This window comes from Tachypleus tridentatus, chromosome 10, assembly GCF_004210375.1.
Source record: "Tachypleus tridentatus isolate NWPU-2018 chromosome 10, ASM421037v1, whole genome shotgun sequence".
NCBI classification, from domain to species: Eukaryota; Metazoa; Arthropoda; class Merostomata; order Xiphosura; family Limulidae; genus Tachypleus; species Tachypleus tridentatus.
In genome coordinates, this window is record NC_134834.1 from 158,858,159 (window position 1) to 158,877,734 (window position 19,576).

A 19,576-nucleotide genomic window follows, 5' to 3' on the forward strand; every position below is an offset into this window, starting at 1 on the left:
TGTACATAAAGGCATTTTAAAACTAAAAATAATGAATGTATGACATGCAATGAAAAATTAAGGACTTGTAATATACAGTTTAAAACAAATATTAACTACTTTAGCTTTGAGTTTCAATTCAGTGATCTATCAAAGAATAACAAAAGTGACTAAATTCTGATTAATGTTTCCAGATCTGTTTCTTATTACTAGATTCTATACTACTGCATGGGTTCTTAGAACACTTTGTAACACTGCAACTACTTCATTTATTAATACATTGTTAACATAACAGTACTGTATGGCTATATCAACAATAATAATGTTAACAGACATGTAAAACAAACAAACAGTGTATATATTTATATATATATACAGTATTTGGCAAACAATGTACTGACCTGCATGAATTTAAACAGAACTTTTATATCCTAGCATGCTTCAAGCATCACATACTGTTCTTTAAGACACAAGCATAGCTTACATGAACATTGGTTCATTATACAATAGTTTCATTCATGACTGTGGTAGAAACTCACAAAAAACTTGCATAAATATTTACCAACTGGTGATATGGTTACCTTTCCCAAATACTTCAGTGTCTCTCAAGCAAAGAAACCAAGACACACCACATATCTTATTACACTGGGCCTTGATCATCTAAATGTATACAAACTCATACAGCATAAACCTGCAACATAACAATTTATCTTGTATTTACAAATATTTAACAGCATTTTTTTTAAAACTTTTTTTATATAAATAAGATTACTAAACTATGATGCTTTATCAACAATTTGTGAGATCAGATATTATAAGTGTTAAAAAGTTGTTTAATTGTGATGTTTGTGAAAACAAAATATGCTAAATTTAATAGCAAGTACTAAGAACAAAATGTGATTTATGAAAAAATATTTTACTGAAAAACAATGGAAACGTTCACAGAAATATCCTATGCTGAAATCTATATACATAAATATGTCTTTTTACAAGTATTGCAAAAGCTATAAACATTTTATTTAGTGTGGATAATTAATTTTATGTGAATATATAATTTATCTTCAACACAGTATTTTTTATTATATCTTTCCTCAGGTGCTATAAAAATGAAAATATCAAGTTATAACAAATATACTATTCTAGAAAAGGAAACTGTGTTACGTATATTTATGAAAGTATGTCTTACAATATGATATATGATTAAACTCTACTAAGCGTTTAAAAGAATTAAGAATATAAATCTTTACATATTGAGAAGTAATACCAAAGCTTCTTTAAACTAAAATGAGAATAAAACAAATTTTTACATCATAGTTAGCTTTACTTTGTTAATTATTTTGTTCTTTCCAGTACTACATTCAGTAAAATAACAATTGAAAACTGATTTAATATCACCAGGGAAGGATACAGAGGGGGGGATGCATCCCCCCTGGCCATACCAAAATTGTGTATGTTAATGGGAAATCAGAAATATAAAGTACTGATCATCTCAATTAGAATACTTTTGCTGTATGTTTACTTGTAACATGTTATTTAGGAATATATGAAAGTTCATTGTCACATGCACTATGTTGTGTGATTCAGTATAGTGCTGTAGGATTACTTGTAACTTGATATTTTAGAATAAAATCAATAAATGAGAGTTCATAGTTATATATGTTTCTTTTCTTTGTTTCTAAATTAATTCCATGAAATTTTTGTTGCAGTAACAAGGAAAGGTTTACTTGGGGTCGGGTTTAAGTCACTGTTACTTAGTCGATCATCCCCCCCACCAAAAAATCCTGTATTCACCACTTAGTATCACCAAATTGAGTTCTAATACACTCAGTTTTGGTAATGGGTTGAAGAATTATTTAGTAAAGAGGTTAATTAAGACAAACATTAACTGTTTAAACCCATAGATGTATGGTGTCCATGTAGAACTTGTACATACAGGTATAAACATCACTAGATCCAGTTTTAGTATTCAAATCACCAGAGATTATTATGTACAGAAATTATAAAGTTTTTTCAGTGCATAAAAAACACTTTATTTAAAGATAACTTTAATACATTCAGACACAATGTACATATAAACAAATGTAGGTACCTCACCTCACAATAAAACTTGCATAAAATTTAATCATGTGGTTTGAATTGTAAATCTTAATGCATCTGAATAAAGAAAATTGATACATTTTAATGAAGTTAAATAAGCAAAATCACAAGGAAGGACTGCATTGAAAACAGCAAATCCAAACCTCTGACTAATTATATTAGTTTGTTATAACTTAAAACACAAGCCAAAACAAAATAAATAAATGCTGCATGAATTGAAAAAATTCCAGGATACAAGTAATAATGTGGGATAATAAAATGTACCCTTGGTTTTGAAGGTGACTGTGGAAGTAGAGCCCACATTGAGGTGGGGATACATTGTCTAACAGTCTTAACCTCCATTAGCCAGTCTCACATAAGAAATAAAAGAGTAGCAATAGAAATATAAATTAGGAGAATGAGATATGGGAAGCTTCCTCCTTCCATATGGAAAGAAAACTTCTTACGCAGATATCAACTGGAAAATACTCAGGGCATTTTTAGGTAGCAATTTTTACAGTTTCAATGGTTACTTTTCATTTGAAAACTACATCATAGACATTTTCCAAAATACTTTTATTGCTCTATGGACTTTATCAAATTTGTCCATTAGTGTGGAAACTGGTAAAAGATCGATAAAAGTATTTTTGCATTACACAATTGGACAAAAGAAATGAAATAGAGAGAAAAATTAACATGGACATATCTAGTTTTGCCAAGTTAAAAAACTCAAAGTTTCAATAAAAGTTAAGAAAAAATTACCTTTACACTATATATATATATATACCAAAATGTGTAAATCCCTTCAGTATGCACTACAAATTCATAAGGTTTCACTTTCTAACGGTTATTCCTTTCTCTCATATGTAATTTTCTAACATTTTTGTACTCTGAAACTATTTGAAATTTTGTAAAGTAAAGAAAAGTAAATAAAAATTAGAAATTTTAAAAAGGGTTAATTTTTCTTTTTACACCTCATAATATTTTAACTTGAGTTACCACTGTACATCATTAAAAACAAATGTACACTAATTTGGAAACAATGCTGGAAACATACAAAGAAGGGATCTACAAAACTTAATTTCAATAATTATATTTACTTGTGTCTTACCCACATGAAATCTCTAAATTCTAGGCCTTAAAAATAAGTTGTATTCAGATATCATAAAACATAATGTATGTTTAATATAACCAGATTCTGCATTAATACAATTTAAACAGGTTACAACCAAGGTATTATGTCACAGCTTCATATTTGTTTAAAATAGATTAGAATGAGTGTGATGCATCACAAATGTTATCAAATTCAGATGGTCGTCAACTATGTAACACTTTATTGAAATTTTATTGCTTTATGAATAACAAGTAACTTTCAGTTGCAGTGTGAGCACACTGATTATTCAAAACATTGGCAAAAAAGCATTTGTTTTTGGTCTTGAAGATTTATTCATATAATTTAAAATGTTCAGTATAAAAAATGTTAACAGCCAAGAATGTATTTGTAAATATTTCTCTAGTTATTTTCCTAAATTCAGGTACCAAAAATACCTTCTTTTCAAGAATGTGTACCTAATTTGTGACAAGAAAAGTTTTTGTTCTAGTCTGTACAATAGCAAAAGAATTATTAATACTCAAAGTTTATTTTCATGTTATGTTATCCAAAAAAATCTGGTAAGCAAAAAATAGAAGCTATATTTAAGTAAATGTCAGGTTTTAATGTTGTTTACATATGTACTTCTGAGAAACATCTACATGTGAACTTCCTTTAGTTACATCATGTGGCTTACAACACATACTCAACACAATCAACTAAAGGCTGAAGAACCCAGTTTCCTATTTCCTTAAAACAAAAAAACAACAAAAACAGGAAAGACCAATCAGGAGATCATTACTCACGTCAAAGAAGTATTCTACACTAGCCTGCTATGTGTACATGTACATGTTAATAAATTAATATGTTTGCTGCCACTGGATAAGATGTGACCAACTTGTGCTGCAGAACAATTATATTACTGGTGATAAGTTTTGATGTTACTTCATTTAAAGAAGGGATGAAGAACTTATAACTGGGAAAAAGTCTATCACAGTACAGATTGAGTTGTGAAACTGAAAAGAAAAAATTAAGGTCAGTTTTAGTTATTGCAATTTTACTCTATCTTTAGAAAAACAGGTCTTGTATTTTATATGATGTTGCAACATGTAACTTAAAAAAAGTCCATTTCCAAAGTTATGTTCACATAAGTAGCAAATGACATATGATAGTTCACTCATGAATCTAGAGAACCATGATGTAAAAAATAAATCATACATAGTAACTGAATTAAATCTATTTACACATCTTCACATACAGCATGGAGGGAAATTTCAAAGGCTGAATAGAAAACTGAATTTTAATTATAGGAATTAATAAAACAAATAAGTTACAATCACTGCTATGCTTACATTTGTATTGACAGACGTAGTGTTACAGTATTATGATCTAGGAGAGGGGGTGTCATAATTTTATCTGTGGTTCTCTATCTTAAATGAAGAATATATTTCATTGAAGTCAGAGCTATGTTACTACCAGTAAATCTCTGAGCAAATAAACCATCATTAGACAATCAACATGTAAGCACATTCTTCTTTTCCGTTAATCAAAAAAGAAAACTCACCCTTCTAAATAATTCAGATGGCTGATTTACAAACTCTAAACTGAAACTTCCTCCTCAAAATAAAGTTAAAATATGTTTTGCTGCAAATACATTTAATGTATAGTGAAAAAAATGAGCAATGTGTTTCTTTGGAACATGCCTATTGTTTCATTACAAGTTTATACTATTGTGTGTGCCCTACTAACTTGATCTAATGGTACGTGTAATTTCAAAGTGCTTTAAATAGTGATTTAAAAGCATACTTCTAAGTAGTTAATTTGCTAAAACAACTGCAAAAAACTGCAGAATAACAAGGCTTATGACATTAAGTAACCCTACCCACACACATTCAGAGTGAGCCAGTGTTTAATATTGGTGATCATTGAACTTGTTTTGGTTTGATTTTAAAAAGGCTGGGAAATAAATTATAAGCAGAATTATTTTTTTAGTCCTTACCACATGAAAAATTATTAAAACTTAAGATGATTGGTGATATAAACCACAGAATGATTGATGGGACCTGTATGGATTCTGTCATAATTTTAAACACGTTTTTCTGACCTACTATGCCTCAAGTTCCTTGCATGCTTATAAAAGCAATCAACTTTTTAACCTACTAAGTAAAACTTCTCTTTTGTCAAAATTATAAAGTAAATCTGTACAGATGGTAAACTATTTTTTGGATGTTTCATTGTTTTATGTTGTTGTTGTTTTCAATTTCTTCCATGCCTATTTTAAGATATCTTACTCTCAAGTAAGAGAGGTTTGAGATCTTGCTACATCAATAGAGCATACTCCCATCCTATCAAGCACAAAATATCATTACTCAAGTGAAAATAATGAGGGTTGAACACATTATTTTGTTTACTTGAACCCTCACCACTTTATTACACCCCATCATGTTGCATCTGATGACTTTCAGTTTCCATTTCACAAAGCACTGTTGCAAGGCATTCATGTCAAAAATGCACCACTCCTCCCTAAATTCTTTTCATAATTTATTTACAAAAAACAGTCTTCTACCTCTAATTTTGACATTCTAATTGCACAGATAGCCACAGATATTATGGGTGTAAACTTGACTAGTATGAATACTCACTTCATTATCTAGCTGCTTGAGGCATGCAACAGTTGAATGGGAAGTGTGAGTGGAATCCTCATTTTTGTGAGCCCATAATAATACAGTTGGCCTCTTCTCTGTACAAAGTCAGTATTTCTGAATGGTTCAAGGAGTCCAGAATATTGGTCTGTTAGTAAACATAGTTTCTTTTGACTTTTGTATCCACTCTACTGATCCATATCTTGTCCCTGGTACAGTACCAAGCAATGAATCTCTTTTAAAAAGATCCTGATATGCTAGCACCAATTTTAGAAACTCTTTCCACTTACTGATATGTAGAAAATAACTTTCAACTTATGAAGCTATATATAAACTTTTGTGACATTTTTTCCCAGATAGGTATCATTCATACAGTTTTCTACAGTTGGTCTTCTTTTCCTGGATACATAGTGGAAACAATTTGTATATATGCAACTTATGTTACCTTTCCCAATGAAGATTCTTTTTTATTATGTTGCATACAGTTTCTTAAGACACATGTACAGATTTTTTCCACTGACGTAGGTATTCATGGATTCTCACTTGTTACAAAATGCTACATAATGCTTATCATAACTGGGGTATGACTTGTTTTATGTCTTTTTCTGGATGGTTCTAGAACCTGAAGTCGATGCATGTTATTTTGTTTTTCCAATGCCATTGGGTATATGGGTATCAGAAAATGTTGTTACATGCCTTTCTAAAAGTAATAAAACTTCTGTAGCATCTCACTACCTAGAAAATATCAAACAATGTCAAAATGTAGTTCTGATACATACCAGTTCAAAACTTTATATTGGTTGTGATTATCACAACTTATTGACTTGTATATTCAATATTATTTTAATACAACATATTTAACCTTCTGTATAGAGATATGCAGAACAAGAGAAAAAATGTAGGTATATAGAGATAATAATATTTTCAGATTTCAGCTTCTAAAAATGTATACTTCAAATGCAATACTTTACTTGTGGATGAACAAAATTCTCACACAGACCAAAAATTAAGAAAGGGAGGTCTAAATGTTCAGTAATTAGTAGGGTGTACCATTTTCTTCAATGGAAAAGTGAATCTAGAAAAAAAGAAGTCATTAAAACTTAAGGCAGAAACATTTGAAAATAAACAAATTACACTTTTGGAGATAATTCAACTTTAATTTAAAATGTACTTTACATAAACCTAAATACAAGGCTGCAAAAGAAAAATAAAGGTATATTTTGATTTGTATGAATGTTTATTTATGCATTCCACCTTATGTTATAAATCAAAGAGAAGAACAACAACAAGCTAAGATTCATAACATTCTAAAAGAAAAACTTCCTAATTATGCAAAGAGCTTAATACAAGTCAACAAAAAACTTAAACAAGTGAACATCATGACAGGGCACTGACAAGTAAAGCTTACAAAAAAGAATACACCAGAGGAAAGAGATTTTAGGTCAAGGCTTAAACAAGTACACAAGATGACAAGATATTGACGTATAAAGTTTAGATAAAAGAATACACCAAGAGGAAAGAGATTTGAGGTCAAGGCTCAAACAAGTACACAAGATGACAAGATATTGACGTATAAAGTTTAGATAAAAGAATACACCAAGAGGAAAGAGATTTGAGGTCAAGGCTCAAACAAGTACACAAGATGACAAGATATTGACGTATAAAGTTTAGATAAAAGAATACACCAAGAGGAAAGAGATTTGAGGTCAAGGCTCAAACAAGTACACAAGATGACAAGATATTGACGTATAAAGTTTAGATAAAAGAATACACCAGAGGAAAGAGATTTGAGGTCAAGGCTCAAACAAGTACACAAGATGACAAGATATTGACGTATAAAGTTTAGATAAAAGAATACACCAAGAGGAAAGAGATTTGAGGTCAAGGCTCAAACAAGTACACAAGATGACAAGATATTGACGTATAAAGTTTAGATAAAAGAATACACCAGAGGAAAGAGATTTGAGGTCAAGGCTCAAACAAGTACACAAGATGACAAGATATTGACGTATAAAGTTTAGATAAAAGAATACACCAAGAGGAAAGAGATTTGAGGTCAACACTTAAACAAGTACACAAGATGACAAGATATTGACGTATAAAGTTTAGATAAAAGAATACACCAGAGGAAAGAGATTTGAGGTCAACACTTAAACAAGTACACAAGATGACAAGATATTGACGTATAAAGTTTAGATAAAAGAATACACCAGAGGAAAGAGATTTGAGGTCAACACTTAAACAAGTACACAAGATGACAAGATATTGACGTATAAAGTTTAGATAAAAGAATACACCAAGAGGAAAGAGATTTGAGGTCAACACTCAAACAAGTACACAAGATGACAAGATATTGACGTATAAAGTTTAGATAAAAGAATACACCAGAGGAAAGAGATTTGAGGTCAACACTTAAACAAGTACACAAGATGACAAGATATTGACGTATAAAGTTTAGATAAAAGAATACACCAGAGGAAAGAGATTTGAGGTCAAGGGTCAAACAAGTACACATTACATATGTTGGGCAGAAGAAAAATTATGATGTTAGTTTGTTCAATAATGAGTTAACTCAGAAGTTAAAGCCCTCAAGAAGAAAGCTGAATGGATAAACGAAACTGTACAAAAATGAGTAGAGAATGCAAATACACAAAAACAAGAGTTAAACAGAAAGGTAGCCACAGTTTATGGATATCATATATCATAAGAAAACACTTTCTTAGTCAACAAATAGGATATGGAAACAAACAGGGCTCTATAATCCAAAAACAATAAGCTAGAAGAAACTTGTGATAATGAGAAAGCCACTTGAAGTAAAATTTTTTTTCTCAAGATGGCTAAAGATGACCTAAGAAGGTCAAAACATTCTGTACTTTATCTTAATTAAAGTGCTAATACCCATACCAGCCATCTTGAGAATACAAGCTACAAGAAAGCCTTTTTCATTTAGTTCACTGTGGCGTTCACAACTATCATAGAGTATGAGAGTACACTTTTATACTTTTGTTTGATAAATATGTGTAAAATATATTTTTTTGCTGTTCATCAACTAAAGATACAGGTGATATAGGAATATTAATCATGAGTAGTTTTAAAATAATAAGATACATAGCATAAAAACTAAAATGCATAATGAAAATAAAATTATGATTACTGAGAAAACTTAAAGTTTAATGACATAATGAAGCAAACTCGACAGCCTAAATAAGGTAAACCTAAAAACAACAACTAAATTAGTGCCTTACATAATCTTGATATACTTAACATGCTTTCAGAAAGTCCATCACAAAATAAAAATACTTCACAGGCCAACAAAACATTACAATAAAACACAAGTGAAAAATTAATGGTAAAAATGTTGTCTAATATTTTCAAACTTGTGTCTTCTATATTAGTACACATTATCGATGAAGTGGGATCTTTAACCTCTCATGAAATCTTGAGATTAATAGTTTATGAAACAAACTGTAAAATGAAAAGAAGGCTTACAAGAACTAATTTACTTAACATTCAAAGTTTAGTATCAAATTTGAAATAATAAACAATTCTTATATAAGGTATAATTGAGAAATAAGTAGTTATTTCACTGTAATTTTTCTTCCAGATAAGGGATACCTTATAAAGAGAAAATGATGATAGCGGTCCACATGCTTATGTTTCTTTATTCTCTGTTTATGGTTTGCACTGATTGTGATACTGCACAACTGTGTGGAAATATGTGTCTGTGTTCTTCCACATACGATCAGAAAATAGTTGACACAGCAGTGTGTTCAAAGTATTTTCCACAGCAACTGACACACAATATATCTGTTTTAATAATGAAAAACCTTGGTAAAACACTTAATAAAGATGATGTAAACACTCCAAGTAAGTTAACTAAACTTGATCTTAAAGGAAAAATTAAAATGATCCAGGACCATGCTTTTGACATTGAAGGCCTCAAAAACTTATCTGCACTAGATCTTAGTAATAACATGATCCAAAAACTCACATCCAGAACTTTTTCTGGTCTAAGCAATCTGAGAGAATTATATCTAGATAACAACAATGTGAAAGTCATAGAGAATGAAACATTTACCTTCATGGAAAAACTCACTATCCTATTCCTTAATAGAAACTATCTGACAGATATTCCAGATTTGCCAATGAATATTATCAAACTTCAGTTACAGCATAACCATATCAGAAGAGTAAATTTTCATGGTCAACAGCTAGATAACTTACAGTATTTAGATCTATCTGGTAATGCCTATGATTCAGTAATGAGGGAGGAGTTTCTCCTTGGTAATCACATAGAACAACTTTTCCTTGGGGATCAAATTCAACAAATTGAACCACAAGTATTTCAAGAGACTAAACAGCTAAAAAGACTAGAGCTTGAAGGAAAAGATTCTTTGTTTCCAAATACTTGGGAAGGAATTTTTCAAATTAACACTCTGGAAACACTGGCAATAAGATACATCCCACTACCTCCACTAAATCAGCATAGTTTCAGCTCCATGTCTCATTTAAAATCCCTTAGACTAATCCACATAACTACTGATGTTCAATTGAAAGGAAATGTATTCAAACAGCTTACACAGCTAGAGGAACTTGATCTTCAGGGAAGTCCACATATTGCTCAGCATGTTCTTAATACAGATGTTTTGCTTTCAAGTTTGAGTCATCTTAAAACTCTGATACTTCAATCTGTTGGGATTAAAACCTTTAGAAGTAACGAAAGTGAACTACTAAAAAACCTTTTGTTTCTCGACATTAGCAATAATAAACTTCAATGTGACTGCCGACTGAAATGGTTGATAAATAAAGTTATCACTGGACAAATGAAGCTAAAGAATCCAAAGCAGACTATTTGTTCAGAGCCAGCATCGTACTATGGATACTCTATTTTGGACCATCGAGTCACCCATAGTTTATGTCCCAAAGATGACAGTGTTAAAGTTACCAGAACTCCTGGTAAAACTCGTGTTACATTTTATCCTCGTTCAACATCATCAAACCACAGTGTGAGCTCCAAAACCACCATTTACATTCTAATTGCTTTGTCTACAATAGTCATTGTCTTGGCTGTTTTGCTGATAGTCTTGGTTTTCAGAAACTGCAGGCAAAATTAGAACTTGCAATCTTAGAATTAACCTTTCTGGTTTTTGGAAGTATTAAAATCTAAGTACTCATTTGCTTCCAGGAGTTTTCCTCATTATTAATGTTAAATGTCTTTGCAGAAATTAAGTAAAGATTGTAACCACAATTAATTTGAAATATTTAGTTGTTTCTGAATTTATCATAAATACTACATTCCAGCTCAAATTGTACAAATATATATTGTAAATTACATTTATATTATCAAAATATGTCGTCTTCTATCTCAATGAGCATATTTCCTATTTGTAAGAATTATGTATTATCTGTGTTGTATCAGCAGAAATATCTAATAATTGAGTATGTATTATTATTTAATACAAAGATTCCCACTTACATCTCTTAAAACGTTTACTCTTTCCTTTGGCTCTCTTTCTACTACTAACATAAGCATAAAAATCCTTTAAATTGAAATGTACATTACACATTCAGAGGTATTAGAAGTAACTCTTAGCATCAGCTGTGGCCTTCTCAACTTATTTCGGTGTCAATGCTGGCTAAAATTTCATTTTGACCAATAAATTTCATATCACTTAACTCTGGCTTATTATTTAGAAAAAAAAAACTTAATATTTCTGTTGAGGCATTTCAAATTTGTTCCTCTGCTTGTGATAATTGTGTATAATATACTAAGTGGCACAGTAGTAGATACTCTGCAGACTCATGAGTTTTGATACTCATGGTGGGCAGAGTACAGATAGCCCATTATGTAGCTTTGTACTTAATTCAAACAAACAAAATAATAAACTTTATGCAGAATCCCTCACATCCAGTGATACAAGTTATTTATCCTAAGTCTACTTATCAGTTAAAAATATACAATGTCCTTAAACTATCATTACCTGTATTTTAAATAATCATCAAATAAGCCATTCAATTCTTTTCTCAACACTTGCCATAAACAAATAACTCTTACCTACCGTTAAATTTATTACACACAAGCCAATAAAATATGGTAATGTTGACAATTTCTCTCTAACCTTTTATTTAAACCTGGAACTTTATACTAAACTCTCATCTAAACATGACGTTAAGGAAAATCACTGTAAAACCTACTGGATATTTTCTATCCTAGAAACTTAGCAGTAGTTCTTTGTACTTGCTGCTTACCTCTTCTTAATATTAGTTATTCCAATATGTACTACAAAAGCTGAATCTTCTTTCATTCTTCCTATAAGATTCACTACTTTGTATACCACATCCACATACACCATAGTAAGCAAGTCTAGATTCTAATTCTTCTCCAAGATAATCTAACTGAATATTTAACTTGATCTCTACTACAAATCATCTCTTAACTTATTTTCTATCAAAAAAAGGATGCTATGAAGCAGTCTTACTGAAGTTCAAAGAGTTATCTGGGAGATGTTTTTGTGCTATATTCAGAAGATAACAGCAAAATGAACACGGTTCAAGATTTGGTAAAGACAAGCTATGCTTCAGTTTAAGCAGTTATTTTCAAACAGGTTAACTTCCTTATGGAATGATTCACCATTGACTGTAGTGAAAGGAAGCACTTAACAAGAGTTTAAAAGAGGAATCACAAAATTATAGCTTACTGAAAATAAAGGCAGATAATTTTTTACTTTTCTGAAGGGTGGGTGTGTAAGAAGAGCTTCAAAAGGTCAAATAGTCTTAAGTTGTCCCTATGTTAAATTAAGTCTTATCTACCACTTAAATCTTAAAATTGTGTCCTGTCATCAATCGTCTTTAAAATACAACAGAAAGATATCTTGTAAGCTTCAGTAAGATCTCTTACTCTTCTCATGCAAAAACATGAGATCTTAATTATCCCTCTAAAAGAACCTTTCATATTATGAACTATCCTAGCAGCCTTCCTTAGTGTTGTTACCATTATCCTTTTTAGCTAAGGTGACTAAAACTGTAAAATAATAATTCCAAATGAAGACTAACTAGATAAGATCACAAACTGTATCTCTAGAATGTTAACTTATCAGCTCAATATCTCAGTATTACAGCTTCTTCAAGAGCTATTGGTATCCCACAAGTTCACAATTGTTTTGATCAAACAAAGTTAATAATAGGACTAACTAGAAACTTTCATGGACAGATAATTATATTTTGTATTTGCAAATACTATTTTTATAAATACATCCTAAACTTCTGTTACCTTTATCACTAGCAACACTGGCTCATTGGCTTGACTGATTTATTTACCATTATGCCAAGATTCTTTTGTTTAATCAAAAATAAATATGCAATCATCCAAATTATTACTCTACACATAATAAATAAAAGTAATTTAACAACTTGCCAATTGATACAAGTTAAATACAGTTGAAAATACCTAAAAGTTTGTTATCAGTAGACTTTCCCAATATACTAATTATTCCACTGCTAATATTATTATTGTAAATAAAAAATGTAAAGGTCCAAGTAATACCTCTGAAGCACATCAGTTTCCTCCAACACTTACTGGTGTTTTTCTCAACTAATCTTCTGCATGACATCTTAACAAAAGTATTCCGAAGATCTAAAATCCCACCAAGTCTATATGTTTTCCAGTACCCAGATATTTAATACCCTTAAAAAATAAAAAGATAACCTATTAGCAAGGCCAAATTTCTCTTTAGCAAATCTGTGTTGGCTTTTTTTCATATCATGTTTCACAAAATGATTTTGGATTTATTTTACCACCATTCACAATTTTTCTTACTACAAAGTAACACCAGCTAGCCTACAATTTCAAGGGCAACTCCTTTAAAAATAGGAAAAACATTAGACATTTTTGAATCCTCCTTGGACAGCTACTTACTATCTGGTGACCTACCCAAATTGAAAGCAACTGATACATCTAATCTTTGGCATCCTTTTAAAACCTATGAAAAATATTGTGTGGTACTGATGCTTTGTTTTTAATATTTCCATCTTTTTAATTAATACTAAGGAATTACTATCTAAATAACTAAGGTCATTTCCAATAGAATATTCAAAGACCAAGAATATTGCTAATAATGCCTCTGGTTAAAAAATATAAACATAGAAAACTACAAACTCAGCCATCTCTTTAATGTTCAAGAAATAACATGTCATCCTCATTATCTGAGAACCTAATCCCAATGTTAAAATTTGTTTCACCTTTAACATGCTTAAGAAGTTCCTGCTGTTAGTTTTAACATTATCCACCAGCTGTTTCTGACTTCCCAATTTCTTTAATAAGCTTTCTTTGCAGTTGTGTAAACTTTTCATTCTTTCCATTAATTTAAAGTTATTAAACTTACATTGTTTATTCTTGATGTCCTTATAATCCAATTAGGTTTGATTTTCACTATTATTTCCTTCCTTTTTTTATGGATTTACATATTTTAACACTTTACTCAATGAGGGAGTCCCTCACTAAATTATGTACTTGATTTTTACTTCCTTCTTTACTGAAAGTAGTCAAAGGTTTAAGACTATTTGACTGATATCTTTATAGTAACTGCACTAACCTCTGTAACCCTTACTAATGTCCACTCTTGCAAACCCAGCAACTTTACTTTTACTCTCTCCCAAAATGACTTTTACCCAATCTCTATCCATTTCTTGTTCTACTTGATTTCCTCTCTAATTTTCTATTTTTGTTTCTTCTAATAGAGCACACTTTTTCAAAACAATATTTCACTTCTTTTCAGCAAATATCCAAATATATCTTTCCAAGCCTCCCATAAATAAAACCAAGACTATAATTCTCAAATATAACCCTATCCAAAACCTATCACACACTATGAACTCCATTTCATTATTATCCCTTAAATAACTCTAAGCATGCCAAAGTTTTGCAAGTATTAATTCTCTTTTAACAATATTTATAACTTTAACTATGTAAAGACATGTGATAATTACATTGAATTATTGATAAATTTAACACTACAATGTTTCTGATAATTTATAAATTAACAGAAATATAAGTCAAACTCTGGTAAATCTGTTGTATTGCATAATATAGTGTTATCTATTATTTAAAAATGACATATATTTATGGTTTCTTCAATGTTGTTTGTACTTGTATACCTGTGACTGAATTGAGGTCTATGAAATATTTGTATTATACAGTTTTTCTTGTCAAAGAGTTTTTATATATGTGTGGTTGTAGTAGAGTTCATTAAGTAAAGAATTATTACCTACAATTTTTAAATATAATTATTAAAAAGTAGTTGTATAAAATATGTTCTGATGAATGAGAGAATGTGGTACTGTATTTCAGGATAACTTAATGGTGAGATTGTTAAAAGTATGAGACAAATATAAATTTGAGTAGGGTTGTAGTCACCTTTGGTTAAGTGTTATTTTTCAACCAGGGTAATTGGCCTTTGGAATTTGTTACCTTCAGATGAGTCACATGTAGTTAATTTAAGGTAGTTTAATGGAAGGCTTGACATATATGTAAATGATAAGGGCTGACTTTGTGGGGTTTTTGTTTGTTTGTTTAGTTTGGTGAATAGGAAAGCAATGATGTCTAAACAGGCCCCTTGCTATCTTTAAACTGTATAAGAGACCGGTATAATAAATAAAGGAACCGGTAAATTAGTCCATTGAACTCGCTTCTCATGATGCATTAATAATAAATGTTCTTTAAAAAAAAATTTGAAGGAAATAACACAGGAAATTAAATCTGCCCTTCAGCTCATCACAGTCACTTCTCATAAGATATTTACGTTAAAATGTTTATAAAAATTAACTGCTGGTGAAAGTAACATACAGTTGCATACGTAACACTACAGTTGGTACTATATATAATAAATACAGTATTATTATTAGCAGTACTATTACTTAATAATACTAATAGTACTATTTCTTGACCAGTACTGGCTTTTAATCTGATTCTGTGACTAGTGCAATTAAATCCCCCAAATACGATCAACAGAGGCTGCTGTATTTTTGTTGCTAAATTTAGTTTAACGAAATTTCTTTTTATCAAGTTTCATCTTCTTCTGATGTAATTGGAGTATAAGTTTTTTCTTTATCACTGTGGATTTACTATTAGTATAAGCGTAATTATTAGCCACCCCCTAACGAGTACAAAGTTTCAGAATCAAAATGAAATTACAATTTTATAATTGCATTCTTACTCTATGTATTTACATTTTCCAATTGCAGAATTCGCGCGAAAATTAAAGCGTATACTTGATCAACTAGTTAAAACTATAATAAAGAAATTTTTAACATAGCTCTTATTATACAAAAATTCGAAGTTTGCACCTACTTCTGCTTGGTTGTGTACCACTGACCTGTCATCTGACGGTAACTGTAAGAAAGTAAGTTTAACATTATATAATTGCAAGATTAAAGTTTTTAGATAGACAAATGGAATTTGAAACTGTTGAAGTTGATTTTTTTTCTCTGTAAAAGTAATGATGATTTTGACAGCAAGAAAAATAGAAAAGGCATAATTAAGACAATAAAATAAAACAAAATGTTATCTGTAAACCCTCATCTTGAATATTTCGATAGTTCATTTAGTCAGATATTGTCGCAAATTTTATTTTTGACCCAAAGGTATATCCAGGAAATATAAATGTCCTGGTAACTTTTTAAAGTCCACATTACATATTTTGTTGACAACTGGTTAGAAACTTTTTATGCTTTTACTTGAAATAGCTCTTTTAAAATAGTTTATTCATCATTAGAAAATTCTTCAAAATGGCCTGCTATTTAAATGGAAGAATAAAATATATGAATATATAGAAATGATAGAAAAATAAAACTAGTATATAAACTACGGTACAGTAAGAATGAATAATTTTATTTAGTTGTCCTTCATGCACGTGACTTTCTGTATTCGGCTTTGTCGCCCGAAACGTATTTAAAATATCTATTGTCGTTTTTAGCGCAAAGATGCACAGTGGTTCAACTGCTCTGCTCCCTGTTCACTGTGGAGGATCAAACCCTCTTATCACTGACTCAATGGGGAACTTTAGAATATACGCAACAAAACCAAATTTATACGAATACATGTTTCAACACTTTCTCCTGTCTATTTCAGCCTAACATTTGTTTGTAAGACTGAAGAGGGCAAGTGTTTGTTTGTTTTTTGAATTTCGCGCAAAGCTACTCGAGGGCTATCTACGCTAGCCGTCCCTAATTTAGCAGTGTAAGACTAGAGGGAAGGCAACTAGTCATCACCACCCACCGCCAACTCTTGGACTACTTTTTACCAACGAATAGTGGGATTCACCACAACATTATAACGCCCCCGCGGTTTAAACGGCGAGCATGTTTGGTGCAACCGAGATTCGAACCCGCGACCCTCGGATTACGAGTCGAACGCCTTAACGGGCTTGGCCATGCCAGGCCTGAGGGCAAGTGAAAGCGTCGAAACTTATAACTGTGTGTATAAATATGGAAATTTTCTTTAATAATAGATTTAAAAGTTGGATTTGTGTTTTACCTACTTTAGAATGTCATCCAAGGAAAATGAGGTGGAGTTATGCTCTTCTTCCTTTTTTAAATGTTATTTTTTTATAACTTCTGTTGTGTGTTTGTATGTGTTTATTTGTAGCAAAGCCACATCTGGTTATCTGCTGATTCCACCGAGGAGAATTGAACCTCCTGATTTTAGCGTTGTAAATCAGTAGACTTACCGCTGTACCAGCAGGGGACTTGTGGATATTATACTTGAAAAGTGGAATTAGCAAGAATCCGTGTGTATTGATAGGATTAACGCTCACTTAATGCGTTGCAAGCCAATTCCTTAAGTGAGGTACATACTTTCGAAATCTGTTCAGAAGATTAATAAATTCCGTAGCCGTTTTTATGAGTGAAACACCATTTTTAGACCTTTATTTGTCTCATTGCGCGTAAAGTTTCATCATATATTATCATATATTATGACAGAGGAAAAGAAAAAGGAATATAAACATACAATTTGCCAAAGAGTTATCGTTGAAACCCTGGAACATACAAATATAAGTTTTAATTACTGGTAACAATTTGTTATTTTTTACCAGTTCACAAATCTTTATACAACCTTAAATGTTGCATATAATTTTAAATCTTATAATTAAATATGGCAACTGAAATCGGGTTTTGATACTTGTGATGGGCAAAGCACAGACAGCCCATTGTGTAGCTTTGTGATTGATTCCCAACAAATAAACTTTACGAAAGGGAGGAGTTGACGCCATTTTACTTTGCGTATAAGGTAAAACAGAAATAAATTCTTGATAATTAATCACAAGTTTTGTGAAAGCTGTTTCATTCAATTTTACAATTACACGTGCAGTTAGACAGCGATTATGGTGTATATCGCAGTGAGGATATAATGGTCAAGATTACATTTTTTGTGTTCCAGTAACTGTAGTGGTTCTTTTTGTTTAGCAGACGGACGGTTGTGTTCTTCAAGCAAGGTAATGTATTGTTTATTATAAAACGCCTACAACCTATGCCTATTTATAGCTTAATCATATACAAAATGGAAGAAAGAAACCCAAACTTTAGACCGTACTCTTCCATCCATTATCAACTGGTTATGTCTTTGAATAAATGACAGGCATATATTGTACCACGAATATATCGGAATCTAGTTGAGACATATTTCGTAGATATCAACAATTTTGTGTGTGTTTCAAGTCAAGAGTGAGGAACATTATTTCAGAGTAAATATTATGATCTCCTTCTATGATTATATGTGTAAGAAAACTTCTAGCAGTAATAGTACGCATAAATGTTGGCAGGAAGTAAAAATGCACTTTGCGTCACGTAATTAAAAAATTGTTGAATAAATAGAAAAGAGGAAATCACTGAAAAGTTTCTTTTCAAAAACCACATAAATATGTTCTATCAGTTATTACTACATACAGCCTAATAATGAGACCATAGGTCAGTAATGGCTTAGAAACTTTAAAGAATGTATGTATTTTTCAAACAATAAAACAAGTTATGTATCTGTATATACTGAGAAACATTTACTGTGCTGCGAAAATGTTCTACATAGGTGAATCTTATGCAATATAAATGTGGTACATGGCGTATATAGTTTTCCAAATTCGTTTTCTTCAAAATGTTTTAAGGTTCTCTTTAGCTTAATTTATTTTAATTTATAAATTCAACAATTTATAGGCATACAAAAGGACACCATCTTAACATTAAATATGAAATTCAACAATAAAAGACAAATTCATAAATACCCACTTTACGTTTCGGTAACCTTGGTACATTCATTCATTCACCACTCGATTCCATCAAGGAACATAGGGCCGCAATCACTTGTGGATTCTTCAACAGGATTTTAAGTGAGTTGGTTGTTAGCCCACTGCACCGAGCCGTCCCCAATTTAGTAGTGTAAGACTAGAGGGAAGGCAGCTTGTCATCACCACCCACCGCCAACTCTTGAGCTACTCTTTTACCAACGAATAGTGGGATTGACCATGACATTATAACGCCCCCACGGTTGGGAGGGCGAGCATGTTTGGCGCGACGTGGGCGCGAACCCGCGACCCTCGGATTACGAGTCGCACGCCTTAACGCGCTTGGCCATGCCGGGCCACCTTGGTACATTACAAGATAAATAAAACTTACAATTAAAAATTGGGATACACATATCGTTTCTGTTTATTTTTGCTAAAAGAAAAACTACAAAATGGGCTGATTACTTGCGCTGTACCCACCACGGTTATCGAACCATATATCACAAAAATATTTTTAAAAA

The 19,576-nt window shown here is 31.1% G+C and overlaps 2 protein-coding genes across 4 annotated transcripts in view; one reads left to right on the forward strand and one right to left on the reverse strand.

Moving 5' to 3' along the window:
* Positions 1 to 16,172, reverse strand: part of LOC143230753 (dachshund homolog 1-like) — a 117,125-nt gene extending 100,953 nt beyond the window's left edge. Inside the window, exons 1-2 of one of the 2 annotated variants that reach the window (XM_076464865.1) lie at positions 16,133 to 16,172; positions 542 to 670 (exon numbers count right to left, since the gene is read on the reverse strand). In XM_076464865.1, coding sequence (XP_076320980.1) covers positions 542 to 639 — 98 coding nt within the window. In that variant the 5' untranslated portion in view covers positions 640 to 670; positions 16,133 to 16,172. Of the gene's footprint in view, positions 1 to 541; positions 671 to 5,787; positions 9,360 to 16,132 lie in introns of those variants that run through there. The other variant, XM_076464866.1, reaches the window with a different exon arrangement.
* Positions 3,869 to 19,576, forward strand: part of LOC143230756 (uncharacterized) — a 187,598-nt gene continuing 171,890 nt past the window's right edge. The window contains exons 1-2 of one of the 2 annotated variants that reach the window (XM_076464871.1): positions 3,952 to 4,180; positions 9,392 to 18,818. In XM_076464871.1, the coding sequence (XP_076320986.1) occupies positions 9,417 to 10,901 (1,485 nt within the window). In that variant the 5' untranslated portion in view covers positions 3,952 to 4,180; positions 9,392 to 9,416 and the 3' untranslated portion in view covers positions 10,902 to 18,818. Of the gene's footprint in view, positions 4,181 to 9,391; positions 18,819 to 19,576 lie in introns of those variants that run through there. The other variant, XM_076464872.1, reaches the window with a different exon arrangement.